This window comes from Mustelus asterias, chromosome 28 (genome assembly GCF_964213995.1).
Source record: "Mustelus asterias chromosome 28, sMusAst1.hap1.1, whole genome shotgun sequence".
Taxonomy (NCBI): Eukaryota; Metazoa; Chordata; class Chondrichthyes; order Carcharhiniformes; family Triakidae; genus Mustelus; species Mustelus asterias.
In genome coordinates, this window is record NC_135828.1 from 23,296,579 (window position 1) to 23,324,057 (window position 27,479).

The 27,479-nt window shown below is 41.7% G+C and overlaps 1 protein-coding gene across 2 annotated transcripts in view; it reads right to left on the reverse strand.

The window, feature by feature from the left end:
- Window positions 1-27,479, reverse strand: part of bmpr1aa (bone morphogenetic protein receptor, type IAa) — a 234,190-nt gene that overhangs the window by 78,647 nt on the left and 128,064 nt on the right. The window contains exons 4-5 of one of the 2 annotated variants that reach the window (XM_078199699.1): window positions 5,118-5,248; window positions 1,030-1,226 (exon numbers count right to left, since the gene is read on the reverse strand). In XM_078199699.1, coding sequence (XP_078055825.1) covers window positions 1,030-1,090 — 61 coding nt within the window. In that variant the 5' untranslated portion in view covers window positions 1,091-1,226; window positions 5,118-5,248. The remainder of the gene's footprint in view (window positions 1-1,029; window positions 1,227-5,117; window positions 5,249-27,479) is intronic. The other variant, XM_078199697.1, reaches the window with a different exon arrangement.

The window sequence follows — 27,479 nt, forward strand, 5'->3', positions numbered from 1 at the left end:
ACTCTGCTGACAAAAGTTAGGAAGAGAAAGTTGGAATTTCTTGGCACAGAATTTTAAAAAATGAAGAAGGAAGTTTGATGCTGATGAGATCAATGGTGAAAGAGATCAAGACAGGCAAAGAATTATCTTTTTAAAGGGACTTGCAAACTGCATGAATGCACCATCAATGAAGATGATCCATGTCTCTAAAATAAGATTAACAGAGGTCCATGGTTGCAAATGTTCTCTTAGGGTATGGTATGTGAAGAGAGAGATTGTCTACCTCAACTCCACTCTTCTGCCCAACTGTCATATCCCTCAATTCCCTTAGTATATGAAAATCTCTCAACCCTGCCTTGAATGTACTGTATAGTACTGAATGATTAACATAGCCATTGACTGCACAAAGTCCATGCTTTTGGAGCTGGAGACTGAAAACCAACAAATCAGCAGTTTCTGTGTTGTGTGTGAATGCTTAGGTCAAACCACAAAAGGTATTTATTTACACTTTAAACCTGGGTTTGTTATAGTGAAGTTCATGCTACATATAGGAAGATCAATATGAAGCTTGTGCACATATTACACATTCATCTATCTTTCTTCTCTCTCACGCAGCACTCCCACCCCTCCCAGTCAAAAACTTTATATAGTGGAGACAAGAGTGAAAACAGAAGAGCAAAAATAATGCACATTCTAAAAATTCACTTTTTTGCAAAGAGGAAAAAACATTTTGCTCCCTACTTTTCGCAACACAACCTTAAATTTCAAAAACCAAAATTTAAAACAATAACTTACATCTATATCGCACCTTTTAATGTAGTAAAATGACCCAAGGCCATTCATACAAAATTTGACACTGGGATAACATAAGGAGATAGTAGGACAGATAACCAAAGGCTTCTTCAAAGAATGTTTAAAGGAGGGGAGAGAGGTAGAGACTATTAGAGGTTCAGGGAGGGAATTGCAGAGCTTCGGAATCACACTTGGAGGCATGCTGCCAATGGTAACGCATTGAAAAACTAGGATCAAGGGGGACAAAATTGAGCTTACCTTGAATTTGCAGAATCAGTAGTAGATATACCCCAAGAACACCCGCTCTGTGAACACTCATTCCTGTTGATGTTCTAGCTCGCTGAGCCACTCCAATTAGATATGTGTGACCGTATATGTCTTGGGATTGGGGTCAGGAAGAAGAAATGACTACAGGAAGATGATGGCTGCTATTACTTGGTTCCGTGGTTGGCTACCTGAAAGAAGAAAGATCAAAGAAGGGGGTGAGAAGCAATTACACCCAAACAAAATTGACAAATGTTAATCACCTAGAATCATAGAATCCCTACAGTGCAGAAAGAGGCCATTTGGGCCCATCGAGTCTGCATTGACCACAATCCCACCCAGGCCCTACCCCCATATCCCTACATATTTACCCACTAATCCCTCTAACCTACGCATTGCAGGACTCTAAGGGGCAATTTTTAGCATGGCCAATCAACCTAACCCGCACAGCTTTGGACTGTGGGAGGAAACCGGAGCACCCGGAGGAAACCCAGACACGAGGAGAATGTGCAAACTCCACACAGACAGTGACCCAAGCCGGGAATCAAACCCAGGTCCCTGGAGCTGTGAAGCAGCAGTGCTAACCACTGTGCCACCATGCCTGCACAAAAAATCTACAATTTTTAATTTCAGAAAAGGATTCAACTAGATGCTGAAAGGATTCTCAGATATGCAATTAATTTTGAATTCATTGCAACCACATATCACCTCATTCTCAGCATGCCTCGATTTGTTCTGCCATTTTCTTGAAGCACCAATGAAACTTTTTTTGTTCCATTAAAAACAGAAATTCTGGCAATGCTCACATCAGGCAGGTTTTGGGAGAGAGCTAAACGAGAGTTAAGGTTTCAGGTCTTCAGGTCATGAAAGGTCACAGACCTGAAACGTCAGTGTGCTTTTTCTCTCTATAGATGCTGTCTGACTTGCTGAGTATTTAGAATCATTGAATAGTTACAGCACAGGAGGCTCTTTGGCCCATTGTGTCCCTGCTGGATCGCTGAAAGAGCAACTCACCTAGTTCCACTCCCATTATCTCTGCAGCCCTGAAAAATTTCCTTTTCAGATACTAATTCAATTGCTTTTTAAAGGCCACAATTGAATCGATCTGTACCACTTTCTCACAGGCAGTACATTCCAGTTCCTAACCACTCACTGCGTAAAGAAGCTTTTCCACATTTTGCCATTGCTTCTTTTGCAAATCACCTTCTACCTGTGCCCTTTGGTTCTTGATCTTTCCACCAATAAGTTTCTATCTACAGTGCACAGACCCTTCATGAGTTTTAATACCTCTACCAAATCTCCTCTCCAAGGCAAATAGCCCCAGCTTCTCCAATCACAATCGTTAATGCTTTCACATTAAATCCCAAGGAATTGGGGTAGAGTAGTGGCTTGGATTGAGGACTGGCTGACTGATAGAATTGTATGTAGATATGTAGTCACGGGCATTCGGCCTCTGATATTCGGGTAAGCGTTCTCCAAGGCGGCCTTCGCGACACACGACAGCGCAGAGTCGCTGAGCAGAAACTGATAGCCAAGTTCCGCACACACGAGGACGGCCTCAACCGGGATATTGGGTTCATGTCACACTATTTGTAACTCCCACAGTTGCGTGGACCTGCAGAGTTTCACTGGCTGTCTTGTCTGGAGACAATACACATCTTTTTAGCCTGTCTTGATGCTCTCTCCACTCACATTGTTTCGTTTCTTAAAGACTTGATTAGTTGTAAGTATTCGCATTCCAACCATTATTCATGTAAATTGAGTCTGTGTCTTTATAAGCTCTGTTTGTGAACAGAATTCCCACTCACCTGAAGAAGGGGCTAAGAGCTCCGAAAGCTTGTGTGGCTTTTGCTACCAAATAAACCTGTTGGACTTTAACCTGGTGTTGTTAAACTTCTTACTGACTGATAGAAAGCAGAGGGTTAGGATAAATGGGTCCTTCTCCAGTTGGTGATCTGTAACTAGTAGGGTCCCACAGGGTTCAGTTCTCAGACCACAACTATTTATAATTTATATCAAAGTCTACAAGCAGGGATAGTGTGTAGCTTAGCGAAATTGGCTGACAACACAAAGATAGGTGGGAAAGCAGGCAGTGATGAGGAGTTTACAAGTGGATGTTGACAGGCTAGGGGAATGGGCCAGAATCTGGCAGATGGATTTTAATGTGGATAAATGTGAGGTTATCCACTTTGGCTGGAAAAATAAAAGGGCAAATTACTATTTAAATGGGAAACAGATTTAAAAGGTGTCTGTGCAGAGGGATCTGGGTGTCCTTGTGCATGAGTCTCAGAATGTGGGTATGATGGTACAAAATGTTATAAGGCAAATGGAATCTTAGCATTTATTGCAAAGGGTCTAGAGTATAAAAGTAGAGAAATGTTGTTACAATTGTATAAGGCATTGGTGAGACCCACTTGGAGTATTGTGTTCAGTTTTGGTCACCTTCTTTGAGAAAGATGTGGTGGCACTGGAGGCGATTCAGAAAAGGTTCAGGTTTGAAAGGGCTGTTGTACGAGGAGTGGTTGAGTAGCTTAGGCTTGTACTTGTTGGAGTACAGAAGAATGAGGGGAGATTTGATTGAGATATATAAAATATTCAACAGGATCGATAAAGTAAATGTCAACCAAATGTTCCCCTTTCTAGAACAGTCTCGGACATGAGCTCATAGTTGTAGCACAGGGGGTTGGGGGTGGTTTAAGACTGAGATAAGGTCAAACAAATGTTTTATACAGGTTTGTCATAACTTCCTGTATTTTGCACTCTATGTCCCTATTCAAAGTCCAGGATGCAGTACATTTTAACTGCTTTCTCAAATTTCCCCATCACCTTAAATGAATTGTACACGTACACCCCTAGGTCTCTTTGCTCCACATCCCTTTTCGAATTGTACACATTGTATCCAGCATCTTCCGTTTTTATTTCAGATTTCCAGCATCCACAGTATTTTGATTTTGTATTAGTATGGAAGCAATTCAATTTCTTGTGTCTGGAGCTAATAGCAATACAATTAATTCTATAGCTATAAATCAACATTGCCCTCCTTCAAGGATGCAGATAACACTTACGTGGTAAGAGTATAGTGTTCCATAATTAATCTGAACAAGAGCTAGTACCCAATGGTCCTGCACAAATAATTAGACACAACACTGAGAGTCTGTATGAGATTAAGAACTAGTATCCTGGCATTGCTACTTATGTGACTTGTTTTTTAAAAATGCATTATTAACTATGTATTTTTTGTCCCCTTAGGTTCCTTTTCATCACTTTTCATGCACCATCAAAGCCTTGGTTGGCCCTGAGGGGATAGACTCATTTTTGGAGAAGGAAGGAAGAGGAGGAAAGAAAAGGTTACAAAGGCTCCCAATATTTGTCCCCTTCCTTCCTGAGGAAACTTGTATGTGATGTGAATCATAGAATCCCTACAGTGCAGAAAGAGGCCATTCGGCCCATCGAGTCTGCACCAACCACAATCCCATCCAGGCCCTATCCCCATAACCCGACATATTTACCCACTAATCTCTCTAACCTATGCATCCCGGGGCACCAAGGGGCAATTTAGAATGGCCAATCAACCTAGCCCGCACATCTTTGGACTGTGGGAGGAAACCGGAGCACCCGGAGGAAACCCACGCAGACACAGGGAGAATGTGCAAACTCCACACAGACAATGACCCAGGTCCCTGGAGCTGTGAAGCAGCAGTGCTAGCCACTGTGCTACCGTGCCGTGTACACTACACATAGTGTACCGTGCCGCTATGTGCTTTATGAAGTGTACATTGTAAAATCATTTGCACCATTGGAATAAGTTTGATATTTCGTTCCTACTGGAGAATGATCTCATCACTAACTATATGTTAGTAATGCTCTTCATAATAATTGAGAATAATTATAACCTCTAGATTATCTCTGGCAATAAAACTAAATGATTCCACTGGAATGAGAGCAACTTGTATTTATACAGCAGCTTAAAACAGAGAAAAATATTCCAAAACACAGTGTAATGAAAAGAGTGTAGGGCATGAGCCTCCCATCCAAAAACTACAGCTCGTTATGAATGTTGACATGTTTTTGTTCACATTTACCATTGTGACTTGCTGTATCAGCATATCCCATTCAATTTTGCGAGGTCAATTGTCACAATGTAGTTACAGGCTCTGACCTCCTAGGTCGTTCTTTAGAGAAAGTTTCTGAAGTCTCCCAACCAGGTTGCCACCTTTTGAATTAAATAAAACATAAAATTAATTGACGGTGGAGTGTGCCACAAAATCATTAGCTCTCTGAATTGACATACCAGTCTGCAAAGGACAGCACGGTGGCACAGTGGGTTAGCACGGCTGCCTCACAGCGCCAGGGACCCGGGTTCAATTCCCGGCTTGGGTCACTGTCTGTGCAGAGTCTGCACATTCTCCCTGTGTCTGCGTGGGCTTCCTCCGGGTGCTCCGGTTTCCTCCCACAGTCTGAAAGACGTGCTGATTAGGTGCATTGGCCATGCTAAATTCTGCCTCAATGTACCCGAACAAATGCCGGACTGTGGCGACTAGGGGATTTTCATAGTAACTTCATTGCAGTATTAAATAAATGTTAACAAAGATTCACTGAATCAAAAGCAATTCCTTTAGCTATTATTGAGTTATTGTACAAGACCACTAAAACTCTTTCAAGCTGTACTGTAGAATAAATTAAATAACTCACCAGTGGGGTAGGACGTTTATATTTGTACAAAAATACTACCAAAGCTCTTCCGTCTGTCCCAATTACTCCATGATGGCATTTACCCTCCATTAACTGTACAATTAATCCCAAATGCCTGTATTGTTCCCTTCATTCCTTTTCCTCCAACTGCTTTCTAACCTATTCTTAAATATTGATGTAATCTCCACTTCAATCATCAATTCTGTAATGAATCACAGCATCATAATCTTCCTCAGAAATATTTTTCCTGTCCTGTATTCTACATCTTTTATATTTAGTTTTTGGACACAATGTGCTCATATCTATTCTATTCCACTCTTGCATAATTTAACACCTCCATTACCGCCCCTGATTCTCCACGTACTTGTCCTTGCCAGCCTGGAAAGGTTTTGGCATGTACACAAATCATCACACTTACTTGAACATTGCACCGAGTACATTGTAACTCTAGCATTCGATACAACGACCAAAATCAAGAAATTTTCAAATTGAACAATGATTCTACCCTATAACTTTGGGCAATTGTTTTTTGGAATTGAATTTAACATTTGTCGTCATCTGTTGAAATCATTTATCAGCTTCTAAAACATAAAATCATTTTCAGGAAGCTTGACTCGGTCGATTATCTACCATATAATTTGTGAACAGCAGAATCAGTAATAATGTTAAACTCTGGGGAATTATCTGCAGCATTTATACAACTCCCTTAAAGGAAAAAGCTTCAATCTGCATTGGCAGCACATCGCCCTCTAAACACCTTCAGAGAAAAACCTAACATTTAAATGATGATTATTACAATTTAAACACTTTCCATAATTAAATAGTCAGAAATTGCCTGGATTCCCATATCTAACAGCAAACATGGTGTCATTATTCTCCAGTGACCTTTGAATAAATCCTAGGTCTCACTAGTTTTTGTTTCCTTTAGCTGGTATGCCTCTTAAAATATTTCTATGCAGCTTTTAAATTTGTTTTGAGCACACACTTCAGAGGAGCTAGTCGAGAACTTTTATAAGTTGTTTTTTTCTCGTAAAGATACTTTTTGTAGTGATACAAATAGTCTTTCAAAGATTTAAAGCTGACTTTCTTTCCTGGAGGGAAAGCAGAGATTGGGATTGTTTCTGGGTCTTGAATTGATTTGATTTGTCACATGTATTATTATACAGTGAAAAGTATTGTTTCTTGCACGCTAAACAGACAAAGCATACTGTATATAGAGAAGGAAAGGAGAGGATGCAGAATGTAGTGCATTGTTAACAGAGTTTATAAGAGTTAGAATGAAGTTTTAGAAGCATAGAACGAGAGTAAAAAATAGAATTAGAGGGTATGCTGGGCACAGCTTGCAAGAAGTCGCCACACTCCGGTGCATCTCATCTGAGCCTGCATAGGGGGACACTCAGCTGCGATTTTCTTTGGAATGGCCAATTAAGACACAGAGGGCAGGGTTACCGTCCAATTAAGGACAGCGAGTGGGCACCAAAAGACAAGCTGATCAGAGAATTTCCAACTTGAAAAGAGCAGCAAACTGCAATGGGTGTAGAGTAAGGCACAAGATGGAGGCAGCCAAGCCAACATTGACTGGGTGGGGAAACATAGAACATAACAGCACAGAACAGGCCCTTCGGCCCACGATGTTGTGCCGACCTTCATCTGAAACCAAGATCAAGCTATCCCACTCCCTACCATCCTGGTGTGCTCCATGTGCCTATCCAATAACCGCTTAAATGTTCCTAAAGTGTCTGACTCCACTATCACTGCAGGCAGTCCATTCCACACCCCAACCACTCTCTGCGTGAAGAACCTACCTCTGATATCCTTCCTATATCTCCCACCATGAACCCTATAGTTATGCCCCCTTGTAATAGCTCCATCCACCCGAGGAAATAGTCTTTGAACGTTCACTCGATCTATCCCCTTCATCATTTTATAAACCTCTATTAAGTCTCCCCTCAATCTCCTCCGCTCCAGAGAGAACAGCCCCAGCTCCCTCAACCTTTCCTCATAAGACCGACACTCCAAACCAGGCAGCATCCTGGTAATTCTCCTCTGCACTCTTTCCAGCGCTTCCACATCCTTCTTATAGTGAGGTGACCAGAACTGCACGCAATATTCCAAATGCGGTCTCACCAAGGTCCTGTACAGTTGCAGCATAACCCCACGGCTCTTAAACTCCAACCCCCTGTTAATAAAAGCTAACACACTATATGCCTTCTTCACAGCTCTATCCACTTGAGTGGCAACCTTTAGAGATCTGTGGATATGGACCCCAAGATCTCTCTGTTCCTCCACAGTCTTCAGAACCCTACCTTTGACCCTGTAATCCACATTTAAATTAGTCCTACCAAAATGAATCACCTCACATTTATCAGGGTTAAACTCCATTTGCCATTTTTCAGCCCAGCTTTGCATCCTATCTATGTCTCTTTGCAGCCTACAACAGCCCTCCACCTCATCCACTACTCCACCAATCTTGGTGTCATCAGCAAATTTACTGATCCACCCTTCAGCCCCCTCCTCTAAGTCATTAATAAAAATCACAAAGAGCAGAGGACCAAGCACCGATCCCTGCGGCACTCCGCTAGCAACCTGCCTCCAGTCCGAAAATTTTCCATCCACCACCACCCTCTGTCTTCGATCAGATAGCCAGTTACCTATCCAATCGGCCAACTTTCCCTCTATCCCACACCTCCTTACTTTCATCATAAGCCGACCATATCAAACGCCTTACTAAAATCCATGTATATGACATCAACCGCCCTACCTTCATCAACACACCTAGTTACCTCCTCAAAAAATTCTATCAAATTTGTGAGGCACGATTTGCCCTTCACAAATCCGTGCTGACTATCCCGGATTAATCCGCATCTTTCTAAATGGTCGTAAATCCCATCCCTAAGGACCTTTTCCATCAATTTACCAACCACCGAAGTCAGACTAACCGGTCTATAATTACCAGGGTCATTTCTATTCCCTTTCTTAAACAGAGGAACAACATTCCTTAATAGGACAGCCTGTGGCTTCTAGGCCTGCCATGAGTGCTGACACCCAAGGGCCTATCTCCAGTCACCTAAATTGGTCCCTGCCACTTGTGTGAATCTTGAAGTCAACTGAAATATGGCCTCCTTTGGTTGGCTTTAATTAGATTCTTAATCAGTATGACTGGCTGGGTATCCTGCTGACCCCTGATCCCACCTCTGCACAAAAGATCCAGAGGTGGGATGGAGCCAGGAAACCAGCGCACTAGTTTGCAGGGCTAACTTTTAGCCCCACCTACCACCATTCCCAGGCCCAGCAGAGGCTGAAAATCCAATCCCATATTTTTTTCTGCCTTTCAGTTTCTAGGCTGTCTTGCTTTATTTGCCGTCAGTTCCTTTGCCTTTCTTCACAAAGTCATGTTCATCCAGATAATCTACCCCTTAGCCAAAGGGTAATGCAAGTCAAACCAAAAGAGAAAATGCTGGAAAATCTCAGCAGGTCTGGCAGCATCTGTAAGGAGAGAAAAGAGTTGACATTTCGAGTCCAGATGACTCTTTGTCAACGCTAAAAGGCATAGCCTATGCCTTTTAGCTTTGACAAAGGGTCATCTGGACTCGAAACGTCAGCTCTTTTCTCTCCTTACAGATGCTGCCAGACCTGCTGAGATTTTCCAGCATTTTCTCTTTTGGTCTCAGATTCCAGGATCCGCAGTAATTCGCTTTTATTAGGTAATGTATCTCATGTTGCTTTGCCTTTATTTCCTAACGTGTTCACAGTCATGCACATCCAGATTAACTACTCCACGGTTTAAGGGTAACACACCCACCTCTGTGTCAGAAGGGTTGTGGGTTCAAGTCTTACTCCAAAGACTTGAGCACAAAATCTAGGCCCACCAGTACTGCACCATTGCTCATGTGTGATGTTTAACTGAGGCCCAATCTGTCTTCTCAAGTGGTTGTAAAATAAAATCCTGGGAGACTATTTGAAAAGAAGTTGTGCCAGATTGCACTGGCCAATATTTTCCATTAACATTACTTAAAAAACAGTAACTTGGTCATTGTCATATTGCTGTTTGTGTGGCATTGCTGTGTGTAAATTGGCTCTCAGTTCCTACAACTGTGCAGTTCTACTTTTGAAAGTGGTCAAAGTGCTTTGGGATGTCCTGGGGTCATAACAGGGACTATATCAATGCAAGCCCCCTCGCCCTTCCCTGCAACTTCCAAGTTATGAATTAGTGCTATTATAATGCTCAAAACAAATCCTAATACATGCTAGCTATCGTACATTTCACAAATGGTGCTAAGAGGCAGTAGTCACCAGAGTGGAAGCAAGCCAGGGAAAGGAGGAAAGATGATGGATGAAAATGATGTTCTCAACTGTGTCAAAGGCAGAAGAGGAAAAGTAGGACTAATGCACGGTCAGGGGATGTAATTTCTGTCTGGCTGCGTCACTGTTGTGGAAGGGGTGGAAACCTGTGTGCAGAGATTCAAATATGGAGATACAAGAGATATGGGTGTGGACTTCAAAAGAGACAACACATTCATGAAGTCAAGAGTGGAACATCTTGATAGCAAAATTTAATCCCTAGTTCATAGCAAGTCAACTTGGGCTCAACGGGGGGAAAGTTGAGCTTAATATTCCCAACCTGGGGAGAAAGAAAATCACTGTCTCCATTACCATCCATCTATCCCTCAGGAAGCATGCATATGTGGATACTGAAAGGCTGCATCAAGATCAAGCTTGGCCATATCATCTATAATAAAATAAACAGCTAAACTAATGCTTACTTGTCCAAACATATGGATGCTAAAATTGATTGCTTGACAATAAGAGGAAAGGAGACGGATCTAAAATGTTAACTTTATTTTTCCTCTCTACAGATACAGCCTAATGCTGAGTATTTCCAGCATTTCCTGTTTTTATTTCATGTTTTCAGCATCAATGGTCTTTTGCTTTTGAGTTTGTTTATGGCGATTGGGCCACTGAGATGCAAAGTAAAATGTTACATACGTATTTTCAAATTCTCTTTGTAAAAAGGGTCATGGCTGCCATTTTCTACTCACCCCAGGCAGTACAGAGTTTAAAACATCTGCAGCTGAGTCCCAGTGGGATATTTGTACTCAAGTCTTCATCTCTGGGAAGAGTACGAGATTTATTTATCCTTGCTCTCCAAGGTATGTAGATAGTGGTCTAAAACCACAGGTGACTGGAGTCCTGACTTAAACATAAGATTTATTGGTAAGCTGAGTGTACATTTTGAGAAATATTATCTGCAATGTTTGTTTTTAGGATTCTGAAAAAAAGAGGGAAAGCAACCAACTCAATTCACCCCTTGATTTTCACTAAGCTGATTGTGTGTATGTGATGAGACTGTCTGTAAATTGAAAGCCGACAGACAACTGGAGTCCTAAGTAAGAACCAAACAGTAATTAACCAGATTCAAGTCTCGACATAAGGCTACACCCTTCAGTGCACAATTTTGCATCAGTTTTTAAAATGGAGCACTAGTTCATAGTGTGGAAGAAGAAAGCAGATTTTATACTCCAAACTTTTAACTAAACCCCTACCACATGTACTGATCAGTATGGATAGCTTCCATCCTCCCATAGGGGCAACAAATATTCTAAACCCTTATCATTTTGACACGTTCTAAATAATCCCGTGCACAATGGATAATCCTGTTTCGCTCAGGTTTTGCAATCATGATAACATGGATTCTGGGGATTGTGGTGTGTCCTGAATACATACTGCGTCTTTGCAGTAATTTTAAACAAAGATATGAAGGAAACATAATTGGATGCTACAAGGCTACTGAAACAATGTCTGTAATTAAACAGTTAATGTAGCACAAAGCGGATTTGTGGTAAAATGAATAGAAATCTGCAATTGCCTTTCTTTGGCCTCTTGTTTCTGTGGGCTTGACCTACTAACCCCTGTCAGCCTGGCGCTATTATTCTTGAATGGCTAAACATGTCTAAGGTATTTGTTAAAGGATGTGCTGCAATTACCATCAGTGGCCATTTCCACCATTAATAACTTGATTTGTCTGTTCTTTGGGGTCTTCATGTATTTTATTTTAATTGTGGCTCTGAGCAGCATTCATGAAGAGAACAAATTAGTGGCGTAGTGGGGAGGTTCATGTCACATCTTATTTTCACAAGGAGAAATAACCCATGACCTGTGGCCTAGTTTTCACACATCCATGACTCGTAGATAATGAGGAAACAAAAAGGCTTCCTTACTGCAAGGAACAACCAACAAAATCCCAAAGAGGGGAGAACAAAGTCAGTGCCTCAAATCAAGGCAGTGACAGATTCCCATGTCAGCTAGTTCAGTCCTGGGTGCTGGGCCATTTCCAAGAGGATGACAGATATGGTCGTGCTGACCCAGTCAGACTCCTATCATGAAGCAGGGCACTCCAAATTCCTATAACCCAGGTTGCCCATTTTTGTTTCTGCATGCAAGGTATCTGTGCGCATCTGTTCCTTCAGTTATGAATTGTAAAACAAAAATGTGCAGTTTAAATGGATTGGCCATGCTAAATTGCCCCATAAGTGTCGAAAGATGTGCAGAATAGAATTGCTAAAGTGCAGGTTAGGTGGATTACCCATGGTAATACACGGGGTTATGGGGATAGGGAGAAGGGGAGGGCCAGGATGGGATGCCCTTTCGGCGAGTCGGTGCAAATCTGATGGGCCAAATGGCTTCTTTCTGCACTGTAGGGATCCCATGATTCTAATGGTATAAGTTTAGCAAGGAAACGCTGTACATAAAGTTTTATTTGGGTTTTCAATTATAATAGCAGTTCATGGCAAGTCCGAGTTACAGCCCTCAAAATGGAGTTGTTGTTGTAATATATCTTAAAGTAATGGCATGCTACTATTCCTTATGGGGATAGGAACATGCCATTACGTTAAGGAAAGTGTGATCCAGCCTCAGTTTCACTTCGGCCTGGAGCAGAACCCTCTGACGTTCTCAAGCTTCCTATCCACGTACCGAGAAGCAATAAATGAATCCACAACATAATTGCACAATACAGTATGAGCGATTGGTGCATTTATATCATAACATACACAACAGTTGTGATCAAAACTTTGTAACAAAAATGCAGGTAACGTTTGACAAATACATAATTTTTTCCAATGTCAGGTATGGCCTACGCAAACAAGTAATGAAAAAGCCACAAGCACTGCTGTGTTTAGAATAGTAAGAAGTCTCACATCACCAGGTTAAAGTCCCACAGGTTTATTTGGTAAACCTGGGTTTACAGGGTTTGTTTGTGAACACAACTCTTCACTCACCTGAGGAAGGAGCAACACTCCGAAAGCTTGTGCTACCAAATAAACCTGTTGGACTTTAACCTGGTGTTGTGAGACTTCTTACTGTGCTTACTCTAGTCCAACGCCGGCATTCCCACAAGTTTAGAATAATCATATTCAGTAATCAGATTCACTTCTGCAGAATAATTGTAATAGAACTATAAACAAAAAATGCTACCAATGCTCAGGTCATGTAGCATCTGTGGCAAAAGAAATAACATTTGACACTTTTGGATCAGTATCTTTCCTCAGAACTGGAAAAACCCGTTGCCCCTGTAACATGTATATACAGACACAGGGAGAGGATGGTGGGTGAACAAAGAACAAAAGGAAAGGTGTGTGACAGGATGGGATGGGATTAAATGTTAAAGGGGATAATGGTGCAAGGCAAAAGGGAGTGGTGATGAGATAAGTAAACAAACAAAAATGGATGTAGAAACATGGTGCCAGTGCCTACTGTCTGGAGAAAATGGGAGCAGTGGCTATGATCGGAAACTGTTGAACTCAATGTTGTGTACAGAGTTTGTGAAGTACCTAATCAAAAGATTTGCTGTTTCTCAAGCTTGCACTGAGTTTCATTGGAACAGTACAGGAGGCAGAGGACAGGAAGGGCGCAGGAACTAAAATGGCAACGAATGGAAGTTTAGGAGCATGCTTATGGATTGAACTGAATTGTTCAGCTAAGCAATAATCCAATCTGCATTTGATCTCCCCAGTGTAGAGGAGGCTGAGAGAAACAAATACTGTTTACTAAATTGAAAGGAATACAAGTAAATAAATACTCACCTGGAAGGAGTGGTGGGGCTATGGACTTGGGAAAGGAGGAAGTGGAAAGGCAGCTAAGCATTTCCAGCATTTTTTGTTTATACTTTAAATTTCCAACATCCTCAGTATTTTCCCTTTGTCTTCTAGTGATAGATATGCAGTTGAACCAGCAGCAACACTTGCTGAACAATCCTGAGTGTGCTAACTGCTACAATAGTAACAAATTTAAGATAATCAGTCAAGCTTGTAACATTGCTCATTTAAGCTTGCTGGTCCCTCATTATGAATCTATGTTTAAGCCTTGCCAGTTTTTAAAAGGCCGAGAAGTGGGGGGCGAGCCTATAGTTCCTGGTTGCTTTCGCCAGGCAATGCCTTGGCCAATCAGAATCAACTGTACAACCAATCAACAGCCTTTTCACTTGATATAAATTGCTGTGGTAATTTGAAATTTGACAATCCTGCGTTTGTCTTGAAATGTGCAAGATGAAAGCTTCAGCAATGTGTCTTTTTTCAGCAATAGGAAAAGTATTAAACACATCATTAAACGTTTTGGATGGACATGGAATATATCGGGAATATTAATAAGGGCCAAAACAGTTATTAGGATATCCCTTTCTTAGATTCAAAGAATAATGCAGCCCATCATGCAGGCACTTTCAAAGAGCTATCCAATTAATCAATTTCTCCTTATTTATTGTATTAAAATCCTTTAGTATTTTGAACATCATCTTCAAAATTTTCCTTCTCTGCTCTAAAGGCAACATTCATTTCTCTAATGCCCCCATTGAAACTGAAATATTTCATTCTGACACAATCCAATAAATCTCCTTTAAACCCTCTCTAAGGCCTTGACATCCTTCCTGAAATGTGGTGTCCAGAATTGGAAACAATACAGAGGGGCTTCATCATTGTTTTGCATTTGGTTTACGATAGGTTCCTAGCTTTTTGTACTCTTATTTCTCTATTCGCAAATCCAAGCATTCCATATGCTTTTTAAAAAGTATTTCTCTACTTGTCCTGGCATCATTAAATACTTGGGTCTCTCTGTTCGTGTAGCCCCTTTAAAATTCTTGGCTGCTGACAGGAGCTGGAAAGGGGTGATCAACCTGCATTTTGCCAACCCCAACTAAAATGGAAGAAGCTGAAAGAAATTTATTTATATTCAGCTCCCAAAAGGTAATGTAATAAATGTTTAAACTTTTGTGTTGCATCCCACCCTTTTACAAAGCTGGTTTCTGTAAAAAGGAGGTTGATAACGACGCACTGATCCACAAAATCAAAGTTTGTCATATAGGATTTTTAAAAGGGCAATTCTCCTTTTTAGAATCAATGTAGAGAAGTTTTTGTGTTTTAATTTTAAATTTCCAATCTGTCTTTTTCCTGTATTTTTAAGGAACTAGCGATGATTGTATTGGAAGGGAATACTGGTGCAGTGTTGTAAGAGAGTGTTGGAATATCCTTTTAAATGGGTTAAGAGGAGCATCAAAGCATCCGTAGTTAGTGATTGTTCACCTAAGATGCTTCAATGTCTCCCAGTGAAGTTGTCCTGCTAATTGTTCAAACCTAGCTGTTCATTCAATCTTTTGATAGCTGAGTATATTAAAGTTGACCATAGCGGTTTGTAGTTGTTGCTTTTTGAAAACTACAGTTTTATACAGGCATCCAAAACAATTCAACTCTTCATTGATAGAAAAAACATGGAATCTTACCTCATTTTAAAAAAAGTTCACTAGTTCAATCAGAAAGTGAATAATTGCCTAGTGTGAAGATATTCAATCCTGCACATTGTAATTTCTATCCATGGGTGGTGGTGATAGATTGCCTCCTTTCTGTTTGCTCACAGACTTCATTGTGGTCAGGTAATAACACCCACAGTTGGGGGACTGTCACAAACTCTGACTTGAACTAATACATCAAACTGTAGGATAGTATGCTGTAATGAAGCATTTTGGACATTCACAATTTGGAACCTTTCTCTTAAATATATGGGAAACCTCATCACAGTTAAATATTGTAGCATGTGAATCTTTAAGGAGCCATCTTAAGTAGCAAGCAAGTTTCCAATAAGTTGGGGCAACAATGTGCCAGAGTTCCTTGGGAAGGAGCCCTCTGTATACCAACTAGGAGATATGCAATCACTCTTCACATAGTTCGGTTTATTAAAATCCAAATCGGGCCACGTGATTAAATGATGGTTACGATAGCACAGATGAAATGATGGTTACAATGCCAATGTTAGGCCATTGACAAGATCATTCTGCATGAATAGGTTTTTCACTCAAACTAGTTTGATTAAAAGGTTTACAACTACATTATCTTAGTTATCTTTCGTGTTACAGTTGCGTTCTGAGACTTTGCTCCATTTGTAATTCTGCAGGGAGAGACAATACAGCTTTAAAACATGCCCAATATTCTGCTAAGATTATGAGTTTAAATGTAATTCGAGATCTAAGTTATTCCCAATTTAGTCAATATCAACTCTTTTTGTGAAATGTTAAAGATCCCATCCTACCAAATCTTGGTTCACTATTTTACTGAGTAAAATTGCTAGCATATGCAGACAGTTCATGTGTCATTCCAGACCTGTCATTTAATTTACCCACTGAGCCATCTAATAAGAAGCTGGGTGTCACACTGAGCCACCCTAAGCGCGAAGGCGGAAAGATCTAAGCTATCTCTGTGCCAGTTAGCCGATTTCAGATAGAGCAGGAATAAATAGATGATACGCCCCCACCAGCCTGTGTTATTGGCCACTCTGCTCTTGTGAAACGGTGAAGAAAATTCCACTGCTGACTGTTGGCCTTTGGCCATTGATAGGACTGAGAACAGAATATTTTTGCTGAAGAAACAGACTACCTACACCAATTTTTAAGGTTCAAACATGAATGGTAATGAGTCAAATGTTTGCGGTTGCCAGTGTCTTTCCAACCAGATGAGTCATTTCCTCCTGGAGCAGAAGGGAGAAAATTGAAAGTCGGAAAAAAAAGTGATCCTGATTGATTTGAAGTAGAAATGTGATCAATTACATTACCTGGGGAGGAGAAGGGAATTTTTTTGGTGTTTTCCAACAAAATCCATTTCCTATATCTACAAAATTATAGTTGGCTCAACATGTTGAGGTAATTATGTAATACAGTTGGCTCTAATACATTGTTTATTATAAGCATGGACTTCAGAATGCACATATCAATCCATATTTCTTTTGAGTCATGAACTTAATCCATTTATACGGAGTGTAGTTTCGCGACTAGACAGATTTAAAAAGATTGTCATCTCTTGTCTCGTCCCTTCTCCACTCTTATCCTCTTGTCAGCTGTCGCTCAGTTAGCAACACACTCACCTCTGGATCATGAGATTCTGGGTTCAAGACCCACTCCAGAGTTTGAGCACTAAAATGAAAGCTGATACTCAAGGCCAGCACTGGAAAAACTCTGCACTGTCAAATATAGCATCTTTTGGATGAACAATTAAACTGAGGTCGTATCTGTCTGCTTTGGATGGATGTAGTTCATGGCAATATTATGTTACAATGTTGAGGTACAGAAGATGTTGTTTTGAGACTGGTCTTTAATTTTGGGTAAAATGAAAGGATCAGTGCAATGTTTAGTTTAGTTTATTTATTATTGTCACAAGTGGGGTTATATTAACACTGCAATGAAGTTACTGTGAAAATCCCCTAGCCGCCACACTCCTGCACCTGTTTGGGTACACCGAGGGAGAATTTAGCATGGCCAATGCACCTAACCAGCACATCTTTTGGACTGAGGGAGGAAACTGGAGCACCCGTGGGAAACCCACTCAGACACCGGGAGAACGTGCAGACTCTGCACAGACAGTGACCCAAGCCAAGAATCGAACCTGGGTCCCTGGCACTGTGAGGCAGCAGTGCTAACCAGTGTGCCACCGTTCTGCCCTATACATACCTGTGAAGTGCAATTATTCAGTTGTGCAAAGAAGGGATATTCCATTTTGTGATTTAAAGTATATGTTGTTTTAAACAAGTGTCTAGTCATTGGAGCTTTTAGTCTTTTGTTAAAGTAAATGTCTTAAAATGTGAAATCTGTTTTTAACTGAATTTCTCGTTAATTGTTGGCCTTTACAGGGATTATAACAATCTAGAAGAGGAACAGGGGCATTACCCTTTCTCCTCGCCGATATTTTTCCCTCAAAAAAAATCTCAGGAATCAAATTATCTGCTTATTTTGTTTGCTGAGCGTAAATTGGCTGCCATCTTTCTTATATTGCAAGTGACTGCATTTCAAGAAGCACTTCACAGTCAATAAAGTGCTTTGAGATGTCTGATGATTGTGACAACCACTATATAAATGCACGTCTTTCTTTCCATCTGCCTTGTCCTGTGCCTACACATAGACTACATTCTGAAGTCCAACTCTTTTGCATGAAAAGAAATGATCGAGTTTGGAAATTAAGCAATTTTACATGAACCAGCATATTAAAAAATCCATAAAACATCAAAGCAATCATAAAGACACATACGATAAAAACTAAAGTAGTGCACAAGTTGTGCAACTCAAACTTCAATCATTTTGTTTAATACTAGGACTTTGGCTTATTTCCTGTGATAGCACATCCATCCACAAAATTGGCAGTTTGTTCTATTTAGTGTAGAGAAAAGTTCCATCAAGCTAACAGCCTTAATTAGCAGCCACTTCCTCAGCAATTGCATATAATTGGATGCCACGGTCATGGTGGCGGCTAGTTCCTCTTCCATCTGTTCACTGCATTCTAACATTTGAGCCCCTTTCTCGCTTCCCCTAGCAGCAGCATTTTCCTGCATATCACCAATAAACCATACATCCTCCTTAATACAGACAACAGATTCAAAACTAACTTCTGTAAGCAGGTGCAATTTAGAACTTAGGTGCTCAAGAGGTTCACTGTTTATCCCTGTATAGGAGCCAACGCAACTATTTGCTCTGTTAATGAAACACTCTTACAAAGCTTAAAGCAGTTGGCAATATGTTGCTTTCAGCTCCCCCTCCTGATGAATGGATATGTGGAATGCCAGCCAAGACATCAACAACAATGGTACATCAGCATCATAAATGGCAACCACATTTTACACCAAACACCTCTTGTGCTGCTGTATAGCTGCATGTCACCAACAATCATTGCTTGGATCATGATCATCTGTCTGTGCTAAAAATATCAGTTCTCTCGCATGCGAATACCAGCACTCTATGTAAAGCCCGCAGATGTCAATTATTAAGATGACTTCCCTGCCTTTCAATGCCATACTTTGGCCAAAACGATTCAGCAACTCTAAAGAAAGAGTATCAATCATCCACACCATCTTGTTGCTTCTGCAAGATGGAATAAGGTATCACAAAAACGTTTGGATTTCTATTTGAATTATCAATTACCAGCAAGTTTATTTTCTCCCACAAGTCATGCAAGTGCAAATCATGACACTAATCCACTGCTTAGACTTTATTCACTGATAAAAGCTCATGCTTGGATGAAGCTTGTAACCACTCTCCATAGCACACTGGGCGAGCTGCAAATCCACTTCCTTTGGCTAGAGAATTTATTTCCATCAGTGATGATTCCCCCATGTTTTTTTAAGTCATGGAGCAATGATTCTAGGGTGCCCTCTATATATTGTATGACCATGCAACACTCCTCAAATGATAATGGTCAAGTACTTTTGATCAAGAAGGCAAATGAGATGTTGGCCTATATCGCAAGGTGGATAGAATATAAAAGCAGAGATGTCTTGCTGCATCTGTACAGGGCATTGGTGAGGCCGCAGCTGGAATACTGTGTGCAGTATTGGTCCCTTTATTTGCGGAAGGATATATTGGCCTTGGAGGGAGTGCAGAGAAGATTCACCAGGTTGATACCAGAGATGAGGGGTGTTGATTATGAGGAGAGACTGAGCAGATTGGGTTTGTACTCGTTGGAATTTAGAAGGCTGAGGGGGGATCTTAGAGACCTATAAGATAATGAAGGGGCTGGATAGGGTAGAGGTGGAGAGATTCTTTCCACTTAGAAAGGAAGCTAGAACTAGAGGGCACAGCCTCAAAATAAAGGGGGGTCAGTTTAGGACAGAGTTGAGGAGGAACTTCTTCTCTCAGAGGGTGGTGAATCTCTGGAATTCTCTGCCCAACTGAAGTGGTGGAGGCTACCTCGTTGAATATGTTTAAATCACGGATAGATGGATTCCTGATCGGTAAGGGAATTAGGGGTTATAGGGATCAGGCGGGTAAGTGGAACTGATCCACTTCAGATCAGTCATGATCTTATTGAATGGCGGAGCAGGCTCGAGGGGCTAGATGGCCTACTCCTAGTTCTTATGTTCTTATGACTAGCTGCATTTTCAAATTGCTTCATCTTCACTCAACCAGGTATTGCATTCAGGTAGGGAGAAGGTGGTGCAGCTGCACCTGGGCCATTTGATCACAAGAGTTGAATTTGAATAAAGCAGCAGGTTTCACTGGTCAAGTCCCACTCGCAGTAGAAATTTGAATTGATAAAGAAATTAAGAACGCGTCGAACAACAAGTTTTCAATACTTGCATTGGAAGACATATTTTGCAGGATCATGATTTAAATTAACTTGATAACGTGAATCTAGTTCCTGCAGTGCATCTTGTAGATGGTTTACAGTGTGTGTCAGTTGTGTAGGGAGTGAATGTATGTGAATGGGGTACCAATCAAGTGAGCTGCTTTGTCCTGGATGGTATCAAGCTTCTTGAGCGTTGTTGGGACTGCACTCATCCAGATAAGTGGAGAGTATTCTATCACACTCCTGACTTGCACCTTATAGATGGTGGACAGGCTTTAGGCTGTCAGGAGGCGAGTTTACTCAGTGCAGAATTCCCAGCCTCCAACCTGCTCTTGCAGCTACAGTATTTAAATAGCTGGTGCAGTTCAGCGGTAATATTTGTAGATTCTGCGATGGTAATACTATTAAATGTCATGGGGAGATGGTTAGGTTCTCTCTGGCATGATGGTCACTGCCTGTGTGGCACAAATGTTACCTCCCATTTATCAGCCCTAACCTGAATATTGTTCAGGGCTTGCTGCATGGAGGCAAGGACTGCTTCAGTATCTGTGGAGTTGTGAATGATACTGAACATTGTGCACTCATCAGCAGTGATCAACCCCACTTCTTTCCTTATGATGAAAAGACGATCATCTTCCTTTGTGCTAGGTATGATTTCAACAAGTTGACTTCAATTTTGCCATTGCTCCTTGATGCCACACTCAGTCAAATGCTGCCTCGATGTCAAGGACAGTCACTCTAATCTCACCTCTTGAGTTCAGCTTTTTTGTCCATGTTTGAGCCAAGGATATAGTGAGGTCTGCGACCGGTGGCCCAGGCAGAATCTAAACTAAGCATCAGTGAGCAGGTATTTGCAGTGCAAGTGCTACATGATAATGCTGTCGACAACATCATCTATCAGTTTGCTGATGATCAAGAGGAAGCTGGATTGGATTTGTCCTCTTTGTGGACAGGATATACCTGGGCAATTTTCCACATTGTTGAGTAGATGCTGATGTTGTAGCTGCACTGGAACAGTTTGGCTATGGGCACGGCTAGTTCTGCAGCACAGGTCTTTAGTACTATTGCTGGACTATTGTCAAGGCCCAAAGCTTTTGCCGCATCTAGTTCCTTCAGCCATTTCTTGATATCAAGTGTTCTGGATTGAATTGACGGATGACTGGCATCAGTGATCCTGGAAAACCAACAAGGCCAAGCTACATCATCAGCCACTCAACATTTCTGGCTGAAGATGGCTGCAAACGCTTCAGCCTTTTACATTGATCTGTTGGGCTCCCTCATTATTTTGAGGAAGGGAATATTTGTGGAGCCTCCTCCTCCTCCTGTTGGTTGTTTAATTGTCCAACACTATGCACGACTGGATGTGGCAGGCCTGCAGAGATCAGATCTAATCTGTTGGTTTTCGGGGCACATAGCTCTGTCTATTCATCCTGTTTTCCACTGTTTGGCATGCAACTCGTCCTGTGTTGTAGCTTCACCGGGTATTTTTAGGCTTGTGTGGTGCTGCTCCTGGCATGTCCTCCCACTATCTTCATTGAACCAGGGTTGATCCCTTGACCTGGTGGTAGTGGCAGAGTGGGGGATATACTAGACCATGACGTTACAGATTGCGGTTGAATATAATTCTGCTGCTGAAGGCCCACAGCTTCTCATGGACGCCCAGTTTTGAGATGCTATATCTGTTCTGAATCAATCCCATTTAGCAGGGTTGTTTGTAATGCCCACACATACAACCTCAAAGTGAAGACGGGACTTGATCTCCACAAGGACTCCTACCAATACTGTCATAGATTGATGCATAATTGAATGCATCAGTAGGATGGTGAGGGAAAGCTCTATTAGGTTTTTCCCTCTTGTTGGTTCCGCACCAACTGCCATAGGCCAAGTCTGAAAACTATATGCTTCAGGAGTTGGTCAACTCGATCAATTGTAGCGCTGCTGGACATTGAAGCCCCAATCCGGGATCCATTCTGTGCCCTTGTCACTCTCAGTTCCTCCTCCAAGGACTTGGGACCTGGGCCAATATACGTAGGTGACTAGACAGGAAGCAATTAATTACTGCAGCATTAGAAGTTCATGTGAATGAAAGACATGTCAGTGCTGACTATGCTTCAGTGGCACTCATATTGAGTGGTGTCAGGGCTTGCCTGAGGTATCAAGTTGACGCTTGTTTGGAAGTTGACACATTAGGCTCAAAGTTATAGAAATAATTTTAAAAGGTTCCTATATTCATAGCCGTAATTATGTCATAACCAAAAAACATTTGCTAAATGTTAAATGGGGCGGCACGGTAGCACAGTGGTTAGCACTGCTGCTTCACAGCTCCAGGGTCCCGGGTTCAATTCCCGGCTCGGGTCACTGTCTGTGTGGAGTTTGCACATTCTCCTCGTGTCTGCGTGGGTTTCCTCCGGGTGCTCCGGTTTCCTCCCACAGTCCAAAGATGTGCAGGTTAGGTTGATTGGCCAGGTTAAAAATTGCCCCTTAGAGTTCTGAGATGCGTAGGTTAGCGGGATTAGCGGGTAAAATATGTGGGGGTAGGGCCTGGGTGGGATTGTGGTCGGTGCAGACTCGATGGGCCGAATGGCCTCCTTCTGCACTGTAGGGTTTCTATTCTATTCTATTCTAAATGAAAAAAATATGCCTTTCATAACAACATGAAGCATATACCAGAATTTCCAAATCCAAAGCAAGTTTCTTGGCCTTAAATAATATTTAGGTTTTTAAAAGATTTATGTTTATGTTCAGTAACGGCAGGCTGTATTAATGTAGAACCTTTAACATCCCAGTGTCTTTCACAGGAGCGTTACCAGTCAAGATTCAAGAAGCAACATGAGACATTAGGACAGATGACCAAGGGTTTGGCCAAAAAGGCAAGTTTTAAATGGAGGAGAGATAGAAAGATATAGGGAGTAAATTACAGACTAGGGGATTAGGGAACTGAATGCATGGACAGCAATGGTTAAATCAGGGATGTGCAAGAGCCCAGAATTGAACAAGCACGGGCATCTGAAGTTGGTTACAGAGATAGAGAAGGGAAGGTTATAGTGGGATTTGAATTAAACATGCTAATTTTAAAAATCAAGATGCTACTGGATTGGAAGCCAATGAAGGTCAACTACCAAAGGAGTTGATGGGTGAACAGAACTTGATGCTGGATTGGATACAGGCAGAGCTTTGGATCAACTGAAGTTGACAGAGTGTGCAAGGTTGGCCAGGAGAGCACTGGGATAACTGATCGAAGTATAGATGAGAGTTTCAGCAGAAAATGAGCAGACGGGTGATGTTATGGAGATGGAACTAAGTGAATCTGGTGATGGGGAGGGGGATACGAGATTAGAAGCTCACCTCAGTATAAAACAGGATGTCCAAGTTGCAAAAGGTCTTAGTTGCAGGGAGAGAGATGGTCTGTGGCTAGCGAATCGAGTGGCAATAACCATTATTACAAAATTGCTATCTACCCAATGCTTAATTGGAGAATATTTCTTCTTATCCAAGACGAGGTACTTGTCAGACAAGTAGTGTGACAAATCAAAGGCAGTGGGTGACGCCCAAAGGCGAAACTGACATATTTAACAGATGGAACAAATGTCACAAGCAGCCATAATCAGTTTAAAAATATCTTTTTTATAATACAGCAAAAACGGAGGCCATCTAGCTCATTATACCTTTGCTGGCACACTGAAAAGCTGGTCTCAATCTCCTGCTCCTTACCCAAGGCCCAGAATTTTTTTCCCTTTACTAATCTTTATCCAATTCCCTGTAGAAAGTTATCATTGAATCTGTCTCCTCCACCCTCGCAGACAATGGGGCAGCACAGTGGTTAGCACCGCTGCCTCACAAAGTCAGGGACCCAGGTTCGATTCCCGGCTTGGGCCACTGTTTGTGCGGAGTCTGCACATTCTCCCCGTGTCTGCGTGGGTTTCCTCCGGGTGCTCCGGTTTTCTCCCGCAGTCCGAAACATGTGCAGGTTAGGTGCGTTGGCCAAATTCTCCCTCAGTGTACCCGAACAGGCACCGGAGTGTGGCGACTAGGGGATTCTGACAGTAACTTTGTTGCAGTGTTAATGTAAGCTTGCTTGTGACTAACAAATAAATTTTATATATTCAAGATCATCAGAATTGACTGCGTGAATCTATTTTTTCTCATGGGCTCTGCTTCTTTTGCTTTCTTCTATCTTGAATGTGTCCTCTCTGATTACTGCCACTGGAAACAGTTTCTTATTTACTCTGTCCAAACCGTTCCAGATTTTGAACATCTCTATTCATTTTCTGTTTATTAATTCTCTGCCTAACTTCCACTCCTCTGAGCAGAACCACCCCAAGTTTCTCTTGTCTCTTCACAAAGTCTCTCACCCCTCGCCCCATTCTATTAAATCTTGCCTGTGTCGTCTTCGTGATATCCTTCCTAAAGTGTGGTGCCCAGAATTGAATACATTATCCCAGAGGGGGCCAAACTGGTTTATAAGGGTTTAATGTAACCTCTTTTTGCACTCTGTGGTTCAGTTTATAAAGCCAAGGTCCTAGTATGCCTACTGGTCTGTAAACAGTCACTTTAACTTGTCCTGCCACCTTCAAAGAATTGTGTGTGTATACAAAGAACAAAGAAAATTACAGCACAGGAACAGGCCCTTCCGCCCTCCGACCATGCAGCCCGACTTAACTAAAACCCCTTACCCTTCCAGGGACCATATCCCTCTATTCCCATCGTATTCATGTACTTGTCAAAACGCCCCTTAAAAGTCACTACCGTTATCCGCTTCCACTACCTCCCCTGGCAACGAGTTCCAGGCACCCACTACTCTGTGTAAAAAAATCTGCCTCGTACCCCCAAATCTCCTGCACCATCTTTGAAATTGGACCACTTAGTTTATAATGCTCCTGATTCAACTGGCAAAAATGAATCACCTTGCTGCAATAAATGTTATCTATTATTTGTCTGTCCATTTTACCAGTCTGCTTACATCCTTCTGAAATCTGTCATTGTCCTCCTCACTATGTACTATATTTCTGAGTTTTGTATCACCTGCAAACTTCAAAATCATGCCCTGTGCACCCAAGTACAGGTTAGTCATATTCAGTGGTATCAGTACCGACATCATTGTACACTTTCTTCCAGTCTGAAATAAATGTTACCACACTCTATGCTTTTGTCCTTTAGTCAACTTTGTATTCACGCAAGTCACTGCCCTTTTTATCCCATGAGCTTTAATTCTGGTAACAAGTCTATTTTGTGGTACTTTATCAGATTTCTTTTGAAGGTTTGCCAGATTCACATCAACTGCACAACCCTCATCAACTCTCTCCATTACTTCAAAGGTTCAATCAAGTCAAACATGATTTGCCTTTAACAAATCTGTGGTGGATTTCATTTATTAACCCTAATTTGCTAAATGCGAATTATTTTTGTCCTGGATTAATGTATCAATGTTTCCTCGACACAGACTTTAGGCTGGTTGGTCTGTAATTGTCGGATTGATCCCTCTCCCCTTTTTAGATTGGCGATGGGGTGCAAAGCTAAACATCTCACATCTTCCTATCACCATAACTAGAGTGGATTAGAACAGCTAGTGCCTCTGTTATTTTCACCGTGTCCCTCAGCAACCCAGGATGCGTCCCTCGTGCATCCGACACTAACTGGGCGACTTTTCTTTTACTTTGAATGTCATCAACCTTTTTAGCATCTCTCTATTTTATCCCATGTAATTTCTTCACTACCTCCTCCATTACAATGACATTTTCCTTCTCCTTTACTGAAAACACATGCAAAATATTCATTTAGTACCTCAGTCAACTGCACTACCCTATTAACATCTGGGGGTTACCAGTGACAAGAAACTGATCTGGACTAGCCATATAAATACTGTGGCTACAAGAGCAGGTCAAAGGCTGGGAATTCTGTGGCGAGTAACTCACCTCCTGACCTCACAAAGCCTGTCCAGCATCACTAAGGCACAAGCCAGGAGTGTGATGGAAAGCCCTCCACTTGCCTGGATGAATGTAGCTCCAACAACATTCAAGAAGCTCAACACCATCCAGGAAAAAAACAGTCTGCTTGTTTGCTATCCCTTCCACAAACGTTTAATCCCTTCACCACTGATGCACATTGGCAGCAGTGCACCAGCTACAAGATGCACTGCAGGAACTTGCCACAGTTCTTTTGGCAGCACCTTCCAAATCCATGACCACTACCATCTAGAAGGACAAGAGCAGCAGATACCTGGGAACACCACCACTTGAAGGTTCTGCTCCAAGTCACTCACAATTCCTGACTTGGAAATATATTGCTGTTCCTTCACTTCGCTGGGTCAAAATCCTGGAATACCCTCCCCAACAAACAGTGGGAGTACCTACACCTCAGGGGGCGCAGCAGTTCATGACAGCAGCTCACCTTCTGAAGGGCAACTAGGGATGGGCAATAAATGCTGGCCTGGCCAGCAACACCCACATCCTGTAAAAATGAATAAAAAGTCATGCCCTCTGCCTCCATTTGGGTCCCAAATCGGCTTCATCCTTCTTTTAACAAGAGTTCCCACTTATGTTACCTGTTAATCTATTATTAAACACTTTCTTTGCTCCTGGTTTCCTTTTTCAGTTCTGCCCTGAATTCTGCATTCAGCCCAGTTGCTGAATTATGAGTTTGACATTTATCACAAGCTTGCTTTCTCCATTTCATTTTAATCTCTCAGTCTTTAGTCATCCAGAGTGTTTAGCTCTGGATTACCACCATTTCACTACGCCCAAACCAATTCCTCTTTAAAGGGCTCCCATAACTCCTTCATGGTTTACTTGACAATTTTTGATCCCAATCTACTTGGGCTAGATCCCTTTCAACTTACCACTCCTCCAAATTAATAATCACATTTTATTTTTCATTGTCCTTTTCCATAATTCCTTAAAACCAATGATATTGTCATCACTATTTCTCAAAAGGTCTTCAATGGAAACATGCCCTCTTCATTTCCCAAAACTAAATCTAGCAATGCAGCGGTAGGTGTGTACTGATCAAGAACATTCTCTTGGACACATTTGAGAAATTATTGCCTTCCCTGCCCTCACACCATTATTTCATAGTCCTACATTGGATAATTTGAAGTCCCTCATTAACATTTCTGTATTTTATTTTGTTCACTCAGGTGATGTGGACATTCCTGGCTAGATCAGCATT